This window comes from Lissotriton vulgaris, chromosome 2_1 (genome assembly GCF_964263255.1).
Source record: "Lissotriton vulgaris chromosome 2_1, aLisVul1.2, whole genome shotgun sequence".
Classification (NCBI taxonomy): domain Eukaryota; kingdom Metazoa; phylum Chordata; class Amphibia; order Caudata; family Salamandridae; genus Lissotriton; species Lissotriton vulgaris.
In genome coordinates this window covers 2101537532-2101561552 of record NC_141687.1, presented here as the reverse complement: position 1 = coordinate 2101561552, position 24021 = coordinate 2101537532, and the positions used below count along the sequence as shown (strand labels likewise).

The following is a 24021-nucleotide window of genomic DNA, read 5'->3' as shown; positions in this document are numbered from 1 at the left end:
CAGCTGCGCACTGGCACCTGTCGCACTTGCACAATGAACAGTGCGGTGCCAGTGAGGAATAGGTAGCGCAGAAACAGTCACGAGATCAACAAAGGAAGGAGAGGAACATCATCCTATTGGGCCCACCCCAGCTAAGCCCAAAGCCAATCAGAGCAGCTGGTTAGATTGAGGGCAACAACGGAGCATGAAAAAACCTTAAATAGCCCAAATAACACTAAAGGGCTATTAAATTGAGCAGCAAGCGGCGCGAGCTACTCACAGGGTCTCGGCGAGCTACCGGTAGCTCGCGATCGACCTGTTGGAAACCCCTGGTTTAGGTAATCCCCCGCAACCCAAGGAACAAATCAAGAGCCTGGGCATCTGGCTGGACAACACCCTCTCTTTCAACCATCAGGCTACCAAGCTAGCTGCCGCTTGCTTTGGGTTGATGAGACTGCTTCGCAAAATTCTCCCTCTCCTTCCATTCCATTCGAGACTAATTATGGTCCAAGGACTGATCCTCTCCCGCCTCGATTGTGGAAATGCCCTATACCTCGGAGCACCCCAATCCACACTCAACCGACTCCAGGTTATTCAAAACTGTGCGGCAAGAATCCTCCTGAACATTCCTCGCCAAACCTCAGTAAGAGCCAGACTGAGAGACCTTCACTGGCTCCCGGTGAAAGCCAGAATCGAATTTAAGAGCATGTGCATTGCACATCACTCTTACTGGGGAACAGGCCCCCTCATCAATTCCCCCCTGTTGAAAGCCTATCAGCCCACCCGTTCTCTCAGATCTGCGACCTCCCACCTCGCCTCAGTACCACACATCAGGAAGGCCAGATGTGGTGGTCGAGCGCTCTCCTACAATCTAGCCAGGATCTGGAATTCCCTCCCTCTCCACATCAGATCCGAACCTAACCTCCTCACTTTCCGGAAAACTCTCAAAACCTGGCTATTCAACAAAACTTCGGCTTAAAACCTCACTCTGCCTCTCCCCTCCCACCTCTCTGAACCAGTTCAAGCTCTCTACAGCGCTGTGACGCCCCTGGGTAGCCAACGGGCTCTACAAATCCTCATTCCATTCCATTCCACATCGGGCAGTCCATTACTTTGCCCACCTTCTTTCCGCCTCCGCATCCCTCGAAAGAGGAAGAGAGGCTCCACCGTCTGGACCCAAAACGTGCGCTCTCTTATTATCTAGATCGCACATGTTGGTTACGTGGGCGCTAAGAAGGGAAAGGTTGTGCACAAGAGGACCATCTCGCGGTGGATCATATTGTGTATCCAGGCATGTTATTCCATGGCCAAAAAGGAGCCCCCTGCTGGATTGCGGGCTCATTCTACTTGGGCCACGGCGACTACAACTGCTCTGGGCCGAGGTGTGCCCTTACAGGACATTTGCCAGGCAGCTACGTGGGCCTCGCTGCACACGTTTGCACGACACTACTGCCTGGACAGCCAAGTCCGGAGGGATGGCTTCTTTGGCCGTTCCGTCCCCCAGGACTTTCTGGTGTGATTATTGGTTCGCAGACCCACCACCGGGGTTGGTATTGCTGAGGTATCTATTCTAAGGTAAGGAATCTATCACTAACGTGTCTCTTTCAGATGCACAAGTTACTACTTGTGTAACAATATATCTGTAAGAGACATTAGTTAGTGATAGATTCCTTACCGACCCACCCATCCTCCCCGTTCTGCGAACCGATATCTAGGGTTAAGGTCATCCCCTTTCAGGGCCCTAGTTTCATGCCACCAGTGTTGGTTCTATCATGGCTCTGCGTATCTGGCGCGGAAAAGCTGTGTATCAGAACTGACGTCAGCGCCCATGGGCGGCGTCTAAGTACTCCGACGACGTCATTCCGGCGCTAACGACGCCGATGACGGCCGCGGACGACGCCTACCGACGCACAGGGGTATTGCTACGCAAAAATTTCAGGATCCAGTCTGACACCTGGGGATATTCTAAGGTAAGGAATCTATCACTAACTAATGTCTCTTACAGATATATCGTTACACAAGTAGTAACTTGTGCGACTGTCCTCCACCGAACCTGTCCAGTCTCCACTTACATGCGTAGAGATTGAGTGGCGGCAGTTGAGGCCATTTGACGTGCCTCCTGAAGTCTGTAATGTGATTCTGGCAGCCAGGCTTCCCTCCACAAAATCGGTATACGCCTGCAGGTGGTACAACTTTGTGGCATGGTGCACAGCAAAGGCTGTTGATCCCCTTTCTGCCCCTCTTTCAGAGGTTCTCCTCTTTCTTCTCTCTCTTGCCCAGCAGGGCTCTGCTCTGGGCACTATCAAGGGCTACCTCTCAGCCATTTACGCCTTCTTAAGGCTCCCTGATCAGCCCTCTTTGTTCAAGTCCCCAGTTGTAAATAGGTTTGTGAAGGGCATCACTCATATGTTTCCTCCTGTTCCTTTCATGATGCCTCAGTGGGACTTGAACCTTGTTCTGACTTATCTGATGTGCGCTCCTTTCGAGCCACTTCTTAACTGTCCTTGATGTGCGCTCCTTTCGAGCCACTTCTTAACTGTCCTCTTTGTCTCCTTACTCTCAAGACTGCATTCCTGGTTGCCATCCATCACCTGTGCCAGGAGGGCGAATGAGCTCCAGGCTCTTTCCTCTAAACCTCCTTTCCTTTCTGTCCATCCGGACAAAGTTGTGTTGCGGACGCAACCCTTTTTCCTGCCCAAGGTAGTCACAGCCTACCACATCGGGCAGTCCATCACCTTGCCCACCTTCTATCCGCCTCCGCATCCCTCGAAAGATGAAGAGAGGCTCCACCGTGGTTACATGGGCGCTAAGAAAGGTCGAGCGGTGCACAAGCGGACCGTCTCTCGGTGGGTCGTGTTGTGCATCAAGGTATGCTACTCTTTGGCTAAAAAGGAGCCTCCTGTTGGGCTGAGGGCCCATTCCACTTGGGCCATGGCGGCTACTACTGCTCTGGGTCGGGGAGTCCCCTTGCAGGACATCTGTCAGGCAGCTACATGGGCTTTGCTGCACACGTTTGCAAGACACTTCTGCCTGGACAGCAAAGTCCGGAGAGATGGCTTTTTCGGCCGTTCTGTTCTCCTGGACTTTCTGGTTTTATCATTGGTTCGCAGACCCACCACCGGGGTTGGTATTGCTGGGGTATCTATTCTAAGGTAAGGAATCTAATACTAACCTGTTTCTTTCAGATGCACAAGTGACTTACCTTCGGTAACGATATATCTGTAAGAAACCGTAGTTAGTATTAGATTCCTTACCGCCCCACCCATCCTCCCAGTTCTGCGAACTGATATCTAGGGTTAAGGTCATCCCCTTTCAGGGCCCTAGTTTCATGGCACCAGTGTTGGTTTTTATCATGGCTCTGCATTTCTGGCGCGGAAAAGCTATGTATAAGAACTGACGTCAGATCGGGGGCGGCATTTAAGTACTCCGACGACGTCATCCCGGCGTTAACGACGCCGACGACGGATGCGGAGCCGCTGATGACGCCTACCGACACGCAGGGGTACTGCTATGCAAAATTTTCCTCCGAATCCAGTCTGATGCCTGGGGATATTCTAAGGTAAGGAATCTAATACTAACTACTGTTTCTTACAGATATATCGTTACCGAAGATAAGTAACTTGTGCATCTTGTCTTGACCTTTCTGATGTGCCCTCCCTTTGAGCCACTTCATAACTGTCCCTTACGTCTTCTCACTCTAAAGACGGCTTTCCTTCCACATTGGGCAGACCATCACTTTGCCCACCTTCTTTCCTCCGCCGCATCCTTCAAAAGAGGCAGAGAGGCTCCACCCTCTGGACCCAAAACATGCGCTCTCGTTCTATCTGAAGCGCACACAATAGTTCCGGGTGGATGACCAACTTTTTGTTGACTACATGGGCGCTAAGAAAGGTTGGGTCGTGCACAAACGGACCATCTCTCGATGGGTCGTTCTGTGCATCAATTCCTGTTACTCGTTGGCTAATAAGGAGCCTCCTATGGGGCTGCGTGCCCATTCTTCCAGGTCAACGGCAGCCACTACTGCATTGGAACGGGGCGTTTCCTTGCAGGACATTTGTCAGGCTGCTACGTGAGCCTCGCTGCACACATTTACCAAGCATTATTGCCTTAACAGTCAGGTCTGGTGAGACGACTTCTTTGGCCGTTCTGTTCTCCGTGACTTTCTGGTGTGATCTTGTTCGCAGACTCACCACCGGGGTTGGTATCTCTGGGGTATCTATTCTATGGCAAGGAATCTATCAGTAACGTGTCTCTTTCAGATGCACAAGTTACTTACTTGTGTAACGATATATCTGTAAGAGACATTAGATAGTGCTAGATTCCTTACCGCCCCACCGATCCTTACCGTTCTGCGAACTGATTTCTTGGGTTATGGTCACCTCTTTCAGGGCCCTAGTTTCATGGCACCAATGGTCAGCTTCTTGCATGGCTCTGCGTTCCTGGCACTTATAGTCGTGTACAGAACTGACGTCAGCGTGCATGGGTAGCGCCTAAGTAGTCTCTGTGACGTCATCTCCGTGCCAACAACGCCAGCGATGGACGCAGAGCTGCACGACGCAACCTTCCGACGCGCAGGGTTACTGCTGATGAAAAACTTTCCAGATCCAGTCTGACGCCTGGGCATATTCTACGGTAAGGAATCTATTACTAACTAATGTCTCTTACAGATATATCGTTACACACGTAAGTAACTTGTGCATTAAAATCTGCCATGCAGTGCCCCAGAAGGAGTCCCCAAAGGACATTAATGCTCACTTCATGAGAGCCAAGTCCTCAACGTCTGCCTTGGCTAAGGAAATCCCTGTAGCCTCTTCCTCCCTCAGGCAAATATCTTTTATCAAATATGCATACTTCACTCCTGGAACTTGAGCAGTTAGCCCTGTGTCACTTAGCACTACAAACTGAAGTGTTGGCTGAAGATCATCTGTGAATGTTAATTTTTTTCTAGCTGTTCTCAACAGCAATTGAATTCTGTACAAGAAGACTTTGGGTAACATACAGTATGCTTTGTGTTTAGATGAGAAACCGCTCTGGTCACTGTAGGAAGGTACATCCTGACTATAGTTGCCCCCAACTTTTTGCCCTGTGTTTTAGCTGGTTTTGGACATAGTCGACCTGGGACCCTGCCAATCAGGACCCCAGGCCTACTGCTCTCTCTTTAAAATGGATTCCATGTACCCTAGGTGCATTACCAATTGATACTGGGCCACCTCAGACCCACAGCCTGGCTGTTCTCTTTCTAAATTACGATATGTACCCTAGGTGCATTTACCAATTGGTACTGGGCCACCTTATCAGACCCTGTAACTCAGGGCATAGGTGTACCCAGGGCCGTCAGGGGCTGCAGCATGTATTATGCCACCCCTGGCTGGCCTCCTAAATTTGACACAACTGGCTGCATGACAGCTGGGGCGAAGTCGTGTAATCACCCTTTGCTTTAGATATAGTAGCCCTATATCTAACCATACAATGGACACCCGAGTTCCTATCAGTCACTCCTATGGCAGGCCTTGACAATCCTGAAGGCAGAGTGCGTGGGCTCGTGTGAACTGTGTTCTGGCCCGAGCCGAGCCCGGTTGCAGCTTGCGGAACCAAGACCCAATAGCTGTTCCATGATAACGCGTACCATATCGGTAACTTCGGTGTCGCGTTATCAAGACATGTCGGGTAAGGTGTCATACGAATCGGGATGCTGCCCTCTCACCAACTCTGGCGACGAGGTTAGCCTTCCGCCCTTCTAGAGGGACACGACATGTACGTAACTGTGAACCCCGGTTAAAGTTAACTAAAGCCTCAGCTCCACAAAATGGATGCTGCCACCACAGACACGAGTCTGACCTCCTGCTGCTGGGAGTCCTTCCAGCGAGGAGCGCTTGGACAAAGGGTTTCCTGTCGAGGGCAGTGTTCGCACCGTCCCAAGACAGGGTTTGTGTATTCTGGGTAGGTAGGGCTTTGGCGAGAAGGTGACTGTGGAGTGGCACCCCGGTGCTCACTACGCATCTGCCGGTTAGAACCAGTTCCAGGGGCACCAGCCCTGGCCTGGGGAAAGTCCGGCAGGGGAGAGGGGTGTAACTACCCCCCTTCCTGGTCCCACCCTTAGGGCAGGACCTAGTCATGTACCCACCCCTTTCTTTAGGATAAAGGCCGGAGCGGGGACCCTTCCAAATTAGATCATCTTTGAATCAAGAATACTTTCTACGAAAGGACTTCGAGACTCTTCTCAAGATTTCTCCCTTGTGGCTAAGGAGTAGTCACCCTGCATCAGCGGGCACCATCTAAGACCTCTGCGGTTTGCTGTAAGTCCTTCCTCAAGGAATCCGACGGCCCAGCTCGACGAGAACCGGCTTCCCTGGCACCTCTGACCTCTACCCACGTCATCAGCTCAGCTGTGAACTGTGGGTGCGACGAGACCTCGAGGGACCGGCCATCATCAGAACCTGCACGCTCTTAACCAGCACGACCACCGAAGCAATTCTCTGGTGAGTGCTCTGGGGTCCGAGAAGCCCCGACCCTGAGCCGCTCCAGCACCGAAGTGCAGTCTCCCAGCATCTCCACGATCTGCGTGGGGCCCTTCTGCTCGCTGCTCAGCACGTTGTCTGGTCACTAGCCGCTGGCTTGTGCCCTTCTGTGACGACATCCGACAATCAACACTGCTGGTCTGGTTGCTCCAGACTGGCCCTTGCTTCCATCTTTGCGAGAAGCACCCCGGACCCTCCTGGTCCACTCACGACGCCATCTTAGGCCCACCACGTGGCCCTGAGACCTGCCAAGGCTTGTTGCCCCATCCTGGGCCCAGCGACGCCGACAGCACCATCCTTCGTGGGACAGCTCGCACCTCCATCCTGGTCGCCGACAACGCCTCCTGGTCCGTGAGACTGCAGAGCCTAGTGTCGCCCACTCACCTGGCCGAGGTGACGGCCAACCGGTGCCTTCCTGGTACCCTCTGACTACTGGCTAGTAGTACGAACTTGGTCCCCTCTGCTTTCAGGTATCATCAATCTCTGATCCAGGCTTGGATCTCTACGAACTATTCATCACTGGTCGCCGGCCAGCAACTCCTTTTTCTTCCGGCTCCTGGCTCGTCAGCGAAGACCCCGACGCCTGTAAGACTTGTGCAGCCGCAGCCCTCGTGGCTAGGTAACTCGGCATTTCGGTGCCTGCATAGCCTCTTTACTCTAGGGTCCCGAGTCCCTCGCTTCCGACTTGCCTTATCGGGTCCGCCCGAGACCTTAAACTTTCCGTGTCCTCGGACACTTGTGTTAATTGTGCACTTGAAGTATTTTCCTAAGAGATTTGGTTTGTGCTTAGTACCCTGTCCTCATAAAGAGTACAGGGCTGTTGTTATTCTTAATAAATATACTGTTTATTTTCATAACACTTGTGTGGTGTCCTTTCCCTTGGTGTTCAAGGGGTATGTGATGGTATAACAGCTGGCTTAACACGCCCTCTCGAGTCTTTAGCCTTAGACTGCTCGTATCCACGCTACTAGGATAGCTGGTCTATAGGTTGACTTACAACCAAACACCATAAGGGTCGTTGGAACGATACATAGCGGTCGCTAGAATAGCGAACGTTGCATATCGGGCCAACTTCTCACAGTCACTGCTAATGGTTATATAGCAGACATATCGCCTTGTTTATTTTCTCTTGACCATGATTATTGGTTACATTTCATGTGGTTTTAAGATTCCTTTAAAAGGCTTACTGAATAAGTTTACTCCAATTCCTTTTGTACTGCGATAATAAGATGTCAGTCTTGTTTTTACTTTTATAATGGGTCATCACTTTGCGACCACTACATTCTTGTCAGGTCATGTTTTTGTCTATTTGATAGAGACTGCTAACAGCAGACTCCTTACATTAGAGTATTCCCCAGGCATTAGACTGCATCTGGACATTTTTGAGCAGTACCCTTGCGTGCCAGTAGGTGACATCATTCACCTCTTACATCGGTATTGTTGGCGTCATCCGCATCGGAAAGGATGTGTGTGATATCTATATAAGCGCCACACAAGTGCACTGATATCAAAACTTACCTTTCCACGCCAGATAGAGCTGATCCGATCAGAGCTAACCTCACTAATTGTTTTACTTTTTCTCGACTTTCTAAAGAGATTTTGCTTCCTGTCGTGACAGGAGCCATACCCTCCCAGTCTGTTACGGACAGGAGAGGTGCTGAAACGTTTGCCATACGATATGGATTGGACACAACTGGATGGAATGATTTAATGTGGCTGATAACTGCTAGTTTTTCAGGATGTCGAAGCTTGCTTATGGTCATTCTCTTTGATGACTCATGTTATTTTGAAGAGAAGGCAGGCTCAGCTCTGGAGCGCTTTAAGGACAGAAGAGTTAATACCAGGTTCTTGGGCTTGTCTGTGGCCCCTCATCACCCCGAGTCCGCCTTCGACCCCTTTCGTGGCCACAGAAGAGTTCTCCAACTACTTCCATATCCTCCCGGCCACCACGCCCAATAGCATTCCCTTTTTGTGGCCTAGGACATGGTTCTTATATACCATGTGGGACAGGTGGCAAGAGGTCGAGTCAGTCCACTACCCCTACGTCAGCCAAAGCTGACCATCAGTGTCTGGCAAGATATGCTATAATCTGCACCACTGGCAGTTAGTAACATTGGACTGTGGTTTTGATAATCATCCAAAAGGGCATTCCCTTTACTTTGTGACTACCCCTCCACTCATGCCAACCACTTACGACTGGCTGACGGAGTACCACCTCTCCTTGCTCCATCAGAAAGTACTGATTCTCTTGGCCAAGAGAGCCATAAAGGGGATGCCATCAGAAGTTTGTTGTGGTTGCAATGCCTGCTACCTTCTGGTGCCCAAGCAGGATGGACGACGCATCCTAGAACTTCGCCTTCTCAATCTTTTCCTTAAAAAGGAGGAATTCAAACCACTTTCGCACAAGCACAATGGATGGTAGCGGTTGATTTGCTGGGCACTTATTTCCACACCCCTGTCTTACCTGTCCAGAGTGATTACCTGGTGTTCACGGTTGGTCAAGAATTCTTTTCAGTTTGCTGTGCTCCCCTACGGCCTTAGCAGTGCACCTTGGGAAGTCACGAAAGTGATGGCAGTTGTTGCAGCTCATCTATGGAGGTCAGGGGTTTACGCCTTCTCCTGCCTCGATGATTGGCTGTTGAAGGCGGGCTCCCCCTGGCAGTCGTCTCCCACCTCCAGACTATGGTGAACCTTATGCACTTGCTGGGGCCCACTATTAATGTGCCGAAGTCACACCTGACTCCATCCTAATACTCCCCCTTTTATCTGAGCTCTTGTGGACACAAGGCTGTTTTGGGCCTATCCTCCCAGAATGGCGAGTCCATGGTATTCAAGCTATTTAGTCTAGCATTCCGATGTTTCAGCCTCTAATTTGGATTTGGTCATACTGAACCGGAGATTGTTGTTCCTCATGGTCTCAAGCGCCCTGCTTGTTACTCATCCCTTTTGGCATGTGCAGGCTCTGCAGTGGAACCTGAAGGCCCAGTGGGCACATCGTCAGGGGAATCTTTCCGACATAGTCCAGATCTCGGAGAGAACTATGAAAGATCTGCAGTGATGGTGTTGTATAGTTCCTAATAATACATAAGACCTGCACATTTAGACAACATAAACTAAGGAATTAGTTTCCAGACTGATTCCAGACACCCCCAAAGGATAGCCTTTAGACCAGCTAGCTCATAGTGCCCCCATAAACCCTGTAACTTTACCAAGGAGCAAATAGTTTCTGGCAACTATCGAACATGGCAACCCTTGATCCTTTACGGATCGTGGAAACAATGTGGTACTTTTTGCTTGTCAATCGTGCTCACTTAATCTCAGAGAAATGTACAGAATAAACAATGGGGACGTTTTCAGTATTTATTTTTTGAACAAGTGTCATTCTAGTATAAAACATGTTTTCTGCGACAATCATTAGACAGAAACAGATATATAAGATTACAAGTACCAACAGAGTAAAATAAAGGTAGAATTCTACCATGGTGCTAAAACAGTAAATATATGCAGGCATATTGATACATGGTAGTAATCAAGCGTACTACTACGATGTAAACCCTGTTTCTCTTCCAGGGGATCCTCATCAATAGTCATAAGCATTAGAATATTCCCGCCCATGCGCGGGACCCCGGAAACAATATATTATATGTGCCCCACATATACATATATATATAAATATATATATATAAAAATAAGCAATTGCAGCCAAATAAAACAGTAGAGCTGGAATATGCTGTGAAGAATTTCCACCATACATGTGTATTAGCATTAGAAACATGAGAAACAACACCAATGCTTGTTTAGAAACTGTTTTAATGCTTAGAAAGCAGTAGAAATTCTTATAACACACTGTAAGCATATACAGCTCCCAGGCTGCATTGCAAATACCCAGTCTAAAAAGACTGAAAAGCTAACCCTGTAGCTGCATGTACCAAAACTGACGCTGTGCCTTTAAGGCACCTCTGCCCCTAGCTTCCCATCATGCCTCAGGGGTTACAGTTAGGTCAGTTGTTCTTTCCGGCTCCTTCAGGAAGGACCCTGGATACACAGCTCCACATTTTTTCTGCCTTTTTCAGTCAGAAAATCTTCAAAAGAACAATTTTTTGATTTACTTTGACTTTTAACATCAGGGTCAAGTAAATAACTGCTTAGCAGTCGAATTTTTGTGAGGTTTTCCTGTCAGGATGCCCTCATTATTTGATGATTGCCCTTCTTGTGGCCACAAGAAGGCTAAAACGGACTCTCATGAGGTCTGTATTTTATGCTTGCCAGAAGATCATGATCCAAAAGACTGTTCTCATTGTCAAAATCTGTCTGACAGAACTTTAAAAGACAGAGAGAGGAACAGGCTCTATGGTCTGGCCCAGAGATCCATGAGGGGAAGATCTACAGAGAGGAAGAGTTCAAAGAGACCCAGAACTCCCTCCAAAGGCAAGTCAGAGCGTCCATCAACCTCAGCGCCGGGCTCGGCGCTGAAAAACGACATCTGATGGACAGTTCGAAAGAAAAAGCTCCGTCGACGTCGGGACCGGCGTCGATGAGGAAATCGTCGTCGAAAAGAAAATCACCGACGTCGAAGAAAGCTCCGCCGTCGTCAACTAGGCGACGATCGGCGTCGAGAGAAGCCACGAGATCTCCGTCGATGAGAAGATCGGCGTCGAGACGTAAGTCAACTCCGCCGCCGTCAACCAGGCGACGGTCGGCATCGAGAGACAGAATACACTCGCCGTCGTCTCAACGTCGACAGGCTTCGAAGAGTGTGACACCTCCGCCGACGTCTCCACGGAGGCGCTCGGCGTCGAGGAGCAAGAGCCCCCTCGGACGATCGTCGTCGAGGAAGGGATCATCGTCGAAGGCGTCTCGGCGCTCGACGTCAAGGATGTCCGATCCTCCGCCGTCGCCACATGCCAGGTCGACATCAAGGGCATCGTCGACGACAGGACACCGTCGAATGCCATCTCCGTCGCCGACAGACCAACGTCGGTCGACGTCGAGACCTCCGTCGACGGCAGGGCAACGCCGTTCGACGTCGAGACCTCCGTCGACGGCAGGGCAACGCCGTTCGACGTCGAGACCTCCGTCGAGACCTCCGTCGACGGCAGGGCAACACCGTTCGACGTCGAGACCTCCGTCGAAGGCAGGGCGACGCCGTTCAACGTCGAGGGAGAAGACTCCGTCATCGGCTCGACATCACAGGTCGACGTCGAGAGAACACAGGTCGTCATCGAGGCGTTCGACTTCGAAGATTATCACTCGGTCGACGCCGCAGAGGCGTTCAACATCAAGGGAAAGACTTTTAAGACGTCTGCCAACACCGGTGAGACGAAAATCTCCTTCAGTGCCTTCGACTATTTTGGTGACTCAATCGACTTCTCACCATTCCTCCTCAAGTGCCTCTAGCTCATCGAGGTCCTCTTCCAGGAGTAGAAGTCCGTTGCCCCAGCGAAAGATAACACTCTCGCCAAGATGGTATGCTCCGTTGAGCAAGTGGAAGGATTCTGGAGCGACGGAGAGGCTGCAAAGATATGTAAGCCCACTCCACAGGTCACCTCTTCAGAGACTGATAGAAGAGACAGACAGACAGAGTCCTATCAGGCACCGATCACGCTCTCGGGAGAGGAGAGCGGAAAGGTCGCATACCCCCAGGGTCTCCCGATCGCCACGGAGGGAGCATCCCAGGTCTCGAACACCGAGAAGGGAGGTACGAACTGAGAGGTCGAGATCTCCACGAAGGGAGCATCGGAGAGAATCACGTTCTCCTCGAAGGGAAGATCGACCGAGAAGATCGCCAGTGAGGAAGGAAAAATCTCACCACAGGAGAAGGAGAACGCCATCATCCTCCTCCTCATCTTCTTCGAGATCTTCTAAAGGGGATTACTCCCCAACGCTGGCAGACAGCCCTCGCTCCAGAGCTTCCCCGCTTGACGACGTCAACACATATCTGGACGTTCTACAAAGGGGCGCTCAAAAACTTCAAATAGAAATGGCTGTTCCAGAAGTTTCCACTACTGTGATTTTTGAGACCCTTCGTCACAAATCATATTCACGGCCTTTGCTCCCATTGGTTCCAGGGATAATGGACCCAATCAAGGAGGTTTTCCTCACGCCAGCAGCGATCAGGGCGGTACCGGCACGTATCCAGAAAAAGTATAGGCCGGCCGACTCAGATCCAATCTTTGTTAAAGGAGAGCCTGCGGCGGACTCAGTTATCGTAGCCTCAGCTAAGAAGAATCACACAGTCGCTCCTTCTTCTTCAGTTCCTCCTGACAAGGACAGCAAGACCCAAGATTCTTGGGGACGCAGAGTGTGCAGCACAGCAGCTTCATCCCTGAAAGTCTCTAGTGCATCAGCACTTCTCGGCAGGTACGATAGAGCTCTGTGGGACTCCATGGAACGATTCAAAGAGAAATTGCCCAAGGAGGACCAGAAGGACTTTGAGGAAACAGTGACGGAGGGCTGTTTGGTGGCAAACCAAATGATTAGTTCATCTGCAGATAACGCCCTTCTAGCAGGACATGCCTACTCACATGGGGTATGTGCGAGAAGATCTTCTTGGTTGCGTTTAACTGGTCTCAAACCAGATGCCCAGCAACGCATCCTCAATCTGCCCTTCTCAGGATCTTCACTCTTTGGGGAACATGCCGATCAGGAAATGACCCGCATGAAAACCGAATTGGACACGGTGAAGGCGGTTGGTCTGGAGAAGAAGAAAGAGCCGTTCAAGCGACGCTTCAAGACCAACAAGAACTGGGGAGGCCAACAGAGGGTTCAAACCCCTCAATGGTCTCAGAACAAGCCACAAGGGAAGACACAATACAGAGGAGGAAAATCGGGCAGAGGCAGAGGCGGACATCATCAGTCCTCTACCACGCCTAGAGGAGGCAAAGCCTGAGCAGTGGCTTCCTCTGGCGCCGTTACCCACTCCAGTGGGAGGAAGTGCTTCGCAACACCTGGCAGAGTGGGTCAGCATCACAAAAGATCAGTGTGTGCTCAATATACTGCGCAATGGATATGCGCTACGTTTCCGGAAGAGACCACAACCGATTCCTCCAAAAAAGACTCGCTCGTACCATCTAAACCTCCTCAAAAGGGAGGTGAGCGTCCTCTTAAAGAAAAACGCAATCGAAGAGGTACCCCCACCCCAAAGGGGGAGAGGAGTGTACTCAAGGTATTTTCTAGTCCCCAAAAGAGACCAAGAGGACAAGTTCAGACCGATTTTGGATCTTCGGACCCTCAACAAGGTGGTGGTCAAAGAGAAGTTTCGCATGCTGGCACTTCATCAGATATGTCCTCATCTACAAAGTGGAGATTGGATGTGTTCGGTGGATTTACAGGACGCGTACTTCCACATTCCTATAACACCAGGTCATCGGCAGTACTTGAGGTTTCTGGTAGGGAACAAGCATTACCAGTACAAAGTACTTCCGTTCGGACTAAAATCCGCACCAAGGGTGTTCACCAAGTGCATGGCAGTGGTAGCGGCATGTCTACACAAAAAAGGTCTTTTTGTGTACCTATATCTAGACGACTGGCTCCTGAAGAGTCCGTCCCCTCGTCAAGCCACCAAAGACTGTCGTCTGTGTCTTCAACAACTACACAGGCTTGGGCTCCACGTGAACACAGAAAAGTCAGTCCTGCATCCCACACAAACCATCCACTATCTGGGAGCAGTTCTAGACACAAATTTAGGAAGAGCGTTTCCTTCGCAGGAGAGACTATCTTCCATGGGGCAGAAATGCAGAAAGTTACTTCAGTTTCCTCGTCCAAAGGTGCGAGAAGTAGCGTCTCTACTGGGCTCCATGGCGTCCTGCATCTTCCTAATTCCAAACGCCAGGTTGAGGATGCGTCATCTACAAGAGTCTGTGGAAGATCAGTGGGACCAAGCGACAGGAGATTGGGAGGATCGAATCATCCTATCTCAAGTAGCACTGACCTCAATACAGTGGTGGACTCGCCCTCGGAATGTCTTGCAGGGAGTCCCTTTTCAGCAACCTCTTCCTTCGATGTCTGTGGTAACGGACGCATCTCTGGAAGGTTGGGGTGCTCACATGGGTCATCTTCAGATTCAGGGTCGCTGGTCGACCAACCTTCAGACATACCACATCAACATGCTGGAACTTCGAGCAGTTCATCTGGCGCTCAAAGCGTTCCTTCCAGCAATCACAACGGACAAAATCCTGGTTCAGACGGACAACACTACAACTATGTTCTATCTGAACAAGCAGGGAGGAACTCGGTCTCGCCCTCTGTCTCAGGAGGCCCAGACAATCTGGCACTGGCTTCTGGCTCGGGGACTGTCGGTGGTGGCAGTACACCTTCCAGGCGAGCTAAACACAAAGGCGGACGCACTCAGCAGGCACTTCGAAGATCAGCCAGACTGGGTGCTAAACGACGAAGTAGTCGAAGAACTCTTCCGTTGCTGGGGCCGTCCAGACATAGATTTATTCGCGGACGACGAAAACGCCAAATGCCACGCCTTCGCGTCCAGGTTCCACCGGCCAGGGACACAAGGGAACGCTCTCCTGATGGAGTGGACAGGAATGTTCGCCTATGCGTTTCCTCCTCTGGCACTGATTCCGAAGGTGGTGGCCAAGCTCATCAGATCGAGCATGGACATGATCCTAGTTGCTCCGGATTGGCCACGACAATGGTGGTATCCAGACCTATTACATCTGTCGCTGTGTCCACACAGACGTCTGCCATGCAGGCCAGACCTGTTGAGCAAAATGAACGGGAGGATCCTGCATCCCAACCTCCCGTCACTGAACCTGACTGCATGGCTCCTGAGGTCTTGCAATACGGACACTTAAATCTGCCTCCAGAATGTATGAATATTTTAAGAGAGGCAAAGAGGCCTTCCACAAGGGCGTCTTATGCGTTCAAGTGGAAAAGATTTTTCATTTGGTGTAAGGACCATGGCTTTGATCCCACCAAAGGACAAGAAGAGGTAGTCCTCCCATACCTCCTTTACTTAGCGACATCAGGGTTGAAATACGCTTCTATCAGGGTTCACCTATCTGCCATAGTAGCGTACAGAAAATCACCTACACAAACGTCGTTTTTTCAGGTCCCAGTGGTTAAGGATTTCCTTCAGGGATTGAAGAAGGTCTATCCCCCTGTGAGAAATCCTTCTCCTCCCTGGGAGTTGAACCTGGTTCTCTCCAGGCTGATGTCTGCACCGTTTGAGCCTATACACAAGGCCTCCTTGCAGCATCTCACTTGGAAGGCGGCCTTCTTGGTGGCAATAACCTCTGCTCGCAGGGTTAGCGAGATTCAAGCACTCTGCACCAAGGAACCTTACACTGTGTTTCACCACAACAGAGTGGTGATGAGGGCTCACCCATCTTTCCTTCCAAAAGTGGTATCGGATTTTCATATAAACCAAACGATTACCTTTGGGTTCTTTCCTAACCCATCGACCCCGGCTGAGAGGTCGTTGCACTCGTTAGATCTTAAACGGGTGCTAAAGTTTTACCTAGAAAGAACGAAGGGCACCAGAAAGACAGACCAACTCTTTGTCAATTATGGTTCAATGAGGACCGGGTTTGCAGCAGCCAAAAGGTCCATCTCCAGATGGATTGTCTCATGTATCAAGCTAGCATACCAGCTGGCTGGCAAACCTTTGTTACAATCACCCAAAGCTCATTCCACTAGGGGGAAGGCAGCCACAATAGCATTTTTACATGACATTCCCATGTCAGAAATTTGCAAGGCTGCGACATGGAAATCAGACCATACCTTTACAAGGCATTATTGCCTAGAGTCTGATTCCAGAGCGGATTCTCAAGTAGGGCAAGCCTCCTTGAGAAACCTATTTGGGTAGAATAAGGCCTACTTTTGGGCCTACGAATGTGAATGTTACCTGTTGATTCCTTTGCCCGCAGGGATGAGGTGAGGCTCGCTACTCTATTCTAATGCTTATGACTATTGATGAGGATCCCCTGGAAGAGAAGGATTAGTTACTTACCTGTAATCCTAGTTCTCTTCCAGGGGTATCCTCATCAAAGTCATAAGCAACCCTCCCGCCTCCCCGGGCAAAGGACTTTGTTTATTAAATAGGAGATGTTTTAACCTGTTATTACCATGGTTTTGTTTTCAGTCTCCGAAAAGTACAACTGACCTAACTGTAACCCCTGAGGCATGATGGGAAGCTAGGGGCAGAGGTGCCTTAAAGGCACAGCGTCAGTTTTGGTACATGCAGCTACAGGGTTAGCTTTTCAGTCTTTTTAGACTGGGTATTTGCAATGCAGTCTGGGAGCTGTATATGCTTACAGTGTGTTATACGAATTTCTACTGCTTTCTAAGCATTAAAACAGTTTCTAAACAAGCATTGGTGTTGTTTCTCATGTTTCTAATGCTAATACACATGTATGGTGGAAATTCTTCACAGCATATTCCAGCTCTACTGTTTTATTTGGCTGCAATTGCTTATTTTTATATATATATATTTATATATATATATGTATATGTATATGTGGGGCACATATAATATATTGTTTCCGGGGTCCCGCGCATGGGCGGGAATATTCTAATGCTTATGACTTTGATGAGGATACCCCTGGAAGAGAACTAGGATTACAGGTAAGTAACTAATCCTTAAGTGTACCTAGCATGTATGTGGGTGTAAAGCCAAGAATCCCCAGGAAAGAGCCAGCGCATTACCTGATGGGATTGAATGAAGGACCCCGTCTTGGTCCCGAGTTGGACACCCTGCAAGGGCTGTCAGACCACTACGTGCTGGAGCTTCTGTAGGCTGGGACCTCAGCGTCTAGTGTCAGCGTGAAAGCTTCTTCTCTGGTTCCCCAATGAATCTGTGGTTCTTTTTTTACCCACTAAATACCCTCAGGGGTTCTACCTAGATATGAAATGACTTGACATTATGTTTAGTGGAGTTATTACACAGAAGATGGTAATATTGCTGTGTCCGTCCTGGGCAGGGGATTAAGATATGATACTAGGAATCCTCATGCTTTATATATGAGGATGGTTTTGGAGAAGGCCTGGGGGCAAGGGGGGATCCTGAGGTAGGGAAGGGTGCAGCAATGCTGCCAGGCCACTGTCAGCTGGCACTGGTGGCTTTGAATCAGAAAAGGGAGAAATCTCAATAACATCCGGCTCAAAAGACAACTCCATGGGGACCAGTAAATGCCTAGGTGACTTACTTTTCTTGTGCTTGTTGCATTCACCATGCATCCTTTTCTTTTTAGGATTGTGTATCCGTTCCCACAATAACTTCAAAGAGTCTGAATTCCACACCAACCTGTTGGAGATTCGGGCAATTTACTTGGCACTGAAAGCCTTTCTTCCTTCAATCAGGGAAAGGCTGGTGCAGGTGTTCATGGACAACACCTCCGCCATGTATTACTGCAACAAACAGGTGAGATCATGGACTGTGCGTCTCTGGATATGGTTGTAATGCCAAGGCATTTTCCTGGTGGTTGAACACTTGGATCGCCTAAAATGGCAGGGTGGACAAGCTTAGCCGAAGATGCCTAGCAGATCATGAATGGCATCTCCACCTGAAGGTGGTGCAGGAACTCTTCCAGCAGTAGTGAGAGCCTTGGTTAGATCTGTACACCAGTGCAGAGAACGCATATTGTCAGCAGTTTGTCCATGGGAATTTCTCGTGCTCAGAGACGTGTTTCGTCTCGAGTGGAGTTGCGACGTCCTGTGTGCCTTATTGCCCATACCACTCCTGCCTAGAGTTCTTAGGAAGAGCTTGTAAGACTGGGACCAAGTTATTCTCGTGTCTTCAGCTTGGGCACAGAGAGTCTCATATCCTGAGGTGTTGAGCATGACCATCATTCATCCAATCAGGCAGCTTCTTCGAGAGGATCTTCTGTTGCAGCAACAGGGGAGGATTTTGCACCAGAACCTGCACGCTTTTCACCTTCATGCATGGACATTGAGCGGGGCCAGTTGACAGCTTTTGACCTTTCTCTTGAAGTCTCTGATGCTAATCTGGCAGCCATTCGTCACTCCACCAAGCAGTATACACCTGCCTTTGGGATATATTTGTGACATGGTGTGATTCGCACAGCATTGACCCTTTTTCTGCACCTCTTTCTAAGGTTCTTTTGTATGCTATATCGTTGGCCCAGCAAGACTCTGCTCTGGACACGGTAAAAGGTTATCTATCAGCTATTTCTGTATTTGTGTGGTTGCCTAACCAACCTTATTTATTTAAGTCACCTGTTGTGGCTAGATTTCTTAAAAGCTTGTAGCACATATTTCCCACAAGTGGATGAACATTCAATTCTTAGTTATGTTCCCTCACTACCACTTTAGGGTCCTCGACTTTGGTTTAACATCAGCACGTTGAGTCTTTTTAAAGGTGATAGCAGTGGTAGCAACCTATTTCAGAAGGTTGAGGATCTCTGTATTCCCGCATCTAGAAAACTACTATATATTTAATAATGAAACTTTAATTAAAATTAAACATATAATATATACTTAATAATAATTTTTTATAATTATTTTAATTACTTATAAATTATTAAAAAATACTATAAATTACAAATACATCTAGACACTTAAAATAATAACATAAATAAAAATAAATAATTATATTTAATTCATTAAAATAATTAAATATACTTTCAATATTTTTAAAATGAATAAATACAACATTGTCTAAAATAATACAAAAAATATTAAATACATAAATAAATACAACTACTATTTAAAGTCCAAAAAAAACTATGTAATGAAAACATTGGATAGCGTAGAACGTAAAATTACTATTCCCACTCCGTAGGGAAAGTGTTAAATAGCGTAGGGGTAAAAATTACTATTCCCCCTCCAGAGAGTGTAACAGTAGGAAAAACGTTGGATAGCGTAGGGGTAAAAATTACTATTCCCACTCCAGAGAGTGCAACAGTAGGGAAAGCGTTGGATAGCGTAGGGGTAAAAATTGCTATTCCCACTCCAGAGAGTGTAACAGTAGGGAAAGCGTTGGATAGCAGTTGGGTAAAAATTACTATTCCCACTCCAGTTGAGTGCAACAGTAGGGAAAGCGTTGGATAGCGTAGGGGTAAAAATTACTATTCCAACTCAAGAGGGTGAAACAGTAGGGAAAGCGTTGGATAGCGTAGGGGTAAAAATGACCACATATGCCATTATTTAGTACTATAAACAAAGTTATGTTAGGGCTCTCTCTTCTCTGTATTTTGCACAACTCTTTTCAGATATCTTCACTTATATGCATATTTCTGGAGATTTTAATAAACATTTGTCACTTTTTCTTCGGTCTCATCTATTCCTTTCCACAGTGTCAGTCATTCTCTGACGTTACTTATGCTGCGGTTCAGTCTTCAGTGAGTGTTACAGTTATGTTAAACTAAATTGCAAGTTCCAATAGGGGGTTGAATCCAGTGTTGTCTAACCAATTGACACTGTATTTTGTCATACCAATGGGTCCTTAATATTGGTCATAATGCTTAAGCTGGGTTTTTTTGTGCATCCCATTTTCCAATCTTCCGTCTTGGCTCATACTTCCGTAGATGAAGCCACTATCACAAAAGGCCATGCTGTTGTTTCCCAAGGGAATGATTGATATTGTCCCCAAGATGTGGAGGGACCTGAGTTGCTATTCCAAGTACTTCCTTGTCCCTGAGCAGTACAAGGGTCCTATACCCATTTTTTTAACCTTATACTTTTGTCTTGTTCCAGTCTTAAGAAGAATGATGACTGTCCGATTCTGTTGGCCATGGATCCCAAGTACTGGACGGTTTCCCTAGACTTGCATTGTGCATTCTTCCATATGCAAATCCTGCAGGCCTACATACTTTATCTCCACTTTGTTGTGGGGTCAAACCCTTTTAGATTCACCAGGCTGCCCTGCAATCTGAATTTGGACTCTCAGGTTTTTATGAAGGTTGTTTTGACTTTAGTGGCACATCTTTGCAGGTTGAGGGTCCACATATTCCTACACCTCTATGACTGGGTTGTTGAACCTTAGCTAGTCTCAGCTGTGTCATTATTGTCTTCTTTGGAGTTTTCCTCTGGTGAACCCAAGTACCATCTGCAACCTTGTCAGAGTCTTCCCTTTATCAGGGCTATTCCGATTATAGTTCCCATAAGGTTGTTTCCACAGAAAGACAAGGATATTTGGGCTATGAACAAATTGTTTCACACAAGAGCCTTGATGCTTCTGAGACTACCTGGTCTACTAACCTGTAGCATCTTGCTAGTGTCCTACGTTTGCTGGCACACTGGGGCCCCTCAGTGGAATCTTAACCTGCAGAGAGCCCAGCATTCTGGATAATATTTGGATCTCCAATGAGCCAGTACATGACCTTCAGTGTTGGATTCCAACCTGACATATGGTAGATCATTCTCAACTTCTTCTTCTGTGTAATCGGTGATGATCAGTCAATTGGAGCAGCACACTATTCACCTGGACGTCAAGGCATTTCTGACCGACAAATTGACTGCATGTGGTACTGCAATAAGCAGGGGGAAGTGGGTTTCCATACCCTCTTTGTCAAGGCTGAGGTGGCTGAACTTCTACAAGGTTTTCTTGACAATGTGTCACCTGGCAGGATCCCTCAACATCAGGGGAGAAATTCAGTAGGCTTCATCTTGTAGACATGATTGGCATCTGCACCTGAAAGTAGCACTGGGTATCTTCGCCCAGTGGAGCATGCCTTTGCTAGATCTTTTTATTCCTTCTGAAAACACGCAGTATACCACCTTCTGCTTTCTAGTTTCCTTCTCGAGGTTCTCTAGGAAAAGTGTTCTTCCTTTTTTGGAATTCAGGACTCCTGTATGCATTTCAGCCCCTGCCTCTGATTCGGTGGGCCAAAAAGAAACTTAGGCAGGAACAAGTGCAGTTGATTCTGGTGGCTCCACATTGTGCCAGGAGGGTCTGGTACTCAGAAGTGCCCGTCTCAGAGGGATCCTATCTGGTCGAACTGTTGTCCTAACAACACGTCTGGGTGTCACATCTGAACCTCCAAATATAGAACTTCATACATGGCGATTAAGGAGAACCTTCTGAGCAGGATTGAGCTACTGTCTGGGGCGGTGGATGACCGAAGGAGGCAGATTTCTCCACCCACCAGCAAACAGAAACTATTGGAAGTATTTCCAAATCAAGAGGTCGATTATGATGGCGGACGGACCTGCGTCCGTCCGCCACCCCGAGGTGGAGGGACCGTCCGCATGGGCAGCGGCGTTCCCTCCATACCAGTTAGGATGTGACCGCCAACCTGGCGGTCACATCCTGTATCTTTAAAATTGCGGCGAGGTGCCTGCTGCTTTGTGCATGCAAATGCAGGGGGGTACTATAGGTACCCCCATGTGCACCCCCACGCCCCCCACACCCCCCCCCCCCTTCACCCTGGGGACCAGCAAGGGCCCCCCAGCAGCAAAGCTCCACATGCTTTTCCACGGCGGAAAAGCCGCCGCGGAAAATCATGTTTACACACACATGCTAATTTGGCTGACTGTGTCTTGCAGACAACGCCACCAAACTGCGGTTAACACCCCGCGGATCAGCGGCGGACGGACCTGCCGTCTACCGATGTTCCCACCGCCATCATAATCTGCCGGTGGGTGTTTTCTCTGACCGCGGCGGTAAATCCGCATCCTCTGGGCCGGCAGTGGCTTCCACCGGCCCGGAGGATGCGGATACACCGCAATCATAATCGACCCCATAGTCTGGAGCATGGGGAGATTCACAGTGTGAGGAATCTGTGGTTAGGCAGAGTAAGCTCCAAAAATAGTGTTACCGAATGTAAGTAACTTATTCATCCAACATAAGGATTTGTCTCTCTCATGGATATGGACATTCACTCATGATATTCAGGTAGGACTGTACTGTAATCCAAAAGAAGAGAACTTGCTATAAATGACATCACTTGCAATGTATCTGATCATTTACTCAGAGATGGAACACTTTTTCACTGAATAAAGGAATTTCATTTAATTCTAAAAATAATTGTTCATTATGTGAAGAAATGGACTTTGTACTAAATATATTTTTACTGTTTCTTTTTCTTTAGTCTTGTGATACAGTGGCGATTTGTGAATAGAGTTCAGAAGCAGATGGCTGCCTTTAAGGAGGTATTACATTACTGAGTTCTTTAAAATATTCATGCAACATTTTCTTCTATGTCGATGTTATGAAGTTTCAAATACATCCTCAGCTTTAGGATGTAACCTCTTTCTCGTTTTTATTAGTGCGGTAACTTGCATTTATGATTGATATGATATAACAAGTATTCTGTTTTCTAGTGGACACTTCTAACAACAGATGTCTCACCTTATGAATTGTGATTGGTACCAGACTTTATCTAAAAACTCTTGCAATAGCCTAGCACGCTGGCAGGTGACACCTTCAATTCCCATCAAAACCCATTCCCACCTCTGGACATGGCAATAGGTAATCATATACAGGCACCATCGCTGTTTACTGGCATCAGATCTTCATTTTCAGTGGCATTCAAAGCTAATTTGGAAATAAGCTTCTACAGATCACAGTACATTTACTGAGTTATTTTTCCTTCAGCAAATTATTTTGACAGTGTGCAGGTATGTTGCCCCTGAAGACTACACATTTCCAACTATGTGATGCCTGCCGGAAACCAATGTAGACAGTGGTCCTAACCTGATTTCGATAAGATATGAAACATTAATCCTTTATGTTTACGATTTATTAATAGGTAGTGGAGCTAAAATGAAAAAAATTGTAAAGCTCATGATCCTAAGTTGGTTGTTCATAAAACAATTGTACAAAATGCAACAAACCAAAACCTGGTTCACCATGCAGTTTATAATACTTTGTTCAAGCTGGTGATATGTCAATAAAAATTCTAATAATTCAGTATTCTTCAGACAGAGAAGGTTGCTCCAAGGAGGGAACGTGCATAGAAAAGTAGTGCTCAGTGTGAATTGGTGAGAAGGGAGAATCAATGGGGAATAAAAGGCACTTTACATAATTTATGGCAATGGGAATGGTTGTAAATCACCGTCCTAGTAGGCCTAGCCACATTTATGATACATATGGTTGTAATAATCTAATTCATACAGATACAGAATTGAATTCCTTTTGCACGATATGGGTCACAACATGAAGGGTCTAGGCCATTCCAAAGGGCGTCGACGTTTCTTTTTTTCTTTTTTTTTCCCTCATTCGCCTCTAACCCCAGCTTACAAGTGATGTGCAGTTTGCCACTGTTACTCACTTTGGAGAGGTATATTTTTATTTTTGTCAAAGATATGTTTATTGGTTTTGTAAACACTGAGAAAAAAGGAAATATGTTTTTAAAAAATTGCGACAGTCCCGCACATCATCCCACGCAGGGGGTAGCATTGACATCCGCCCACACGCATCTCATTGCGCCGATCAGAGCTCCCTTTAACCAGACCCGCAATTACAGAATAACGTTTCAATAGGTACAGTATTTGATATATACAGGAGCTCCAAGCAGCCTGTGATTTAAAAGAGAAATAAACAACAATCAGAACAGATGCCTCCACAGCAGTTCGGCGGAGGCCTACGTGTCTCAGACAGAAATCAACA

General features: G+C 47.9%; 1 protein-coding gene across 3 annotated transcripts in view; it reads left to right on the top strand.

Moving 5' to 3' along the window:
- The window catches only part of NEDD4 (NEDD4 E3 ubiquitin protein ligase), a 1992497-nt gene that overhangs the window by 1695212 nt on the left and 273264 nt on the right, over positions 1 to 24021 (top strand). For all 3 annotated transcript variants that reach the window (XM_086958341.1, XM_086958342.1, XM_086958340.1), the window contains one exon: positions 22502 to 22562. In XM_086958341.1, the coding sequence (XP_086814467.1) occupies positions 22502 to 22562 (61 nt within the window). The remainder of the gene's footprint in view (positions 1 to 22501; positions 22563 to 24021) is intronic.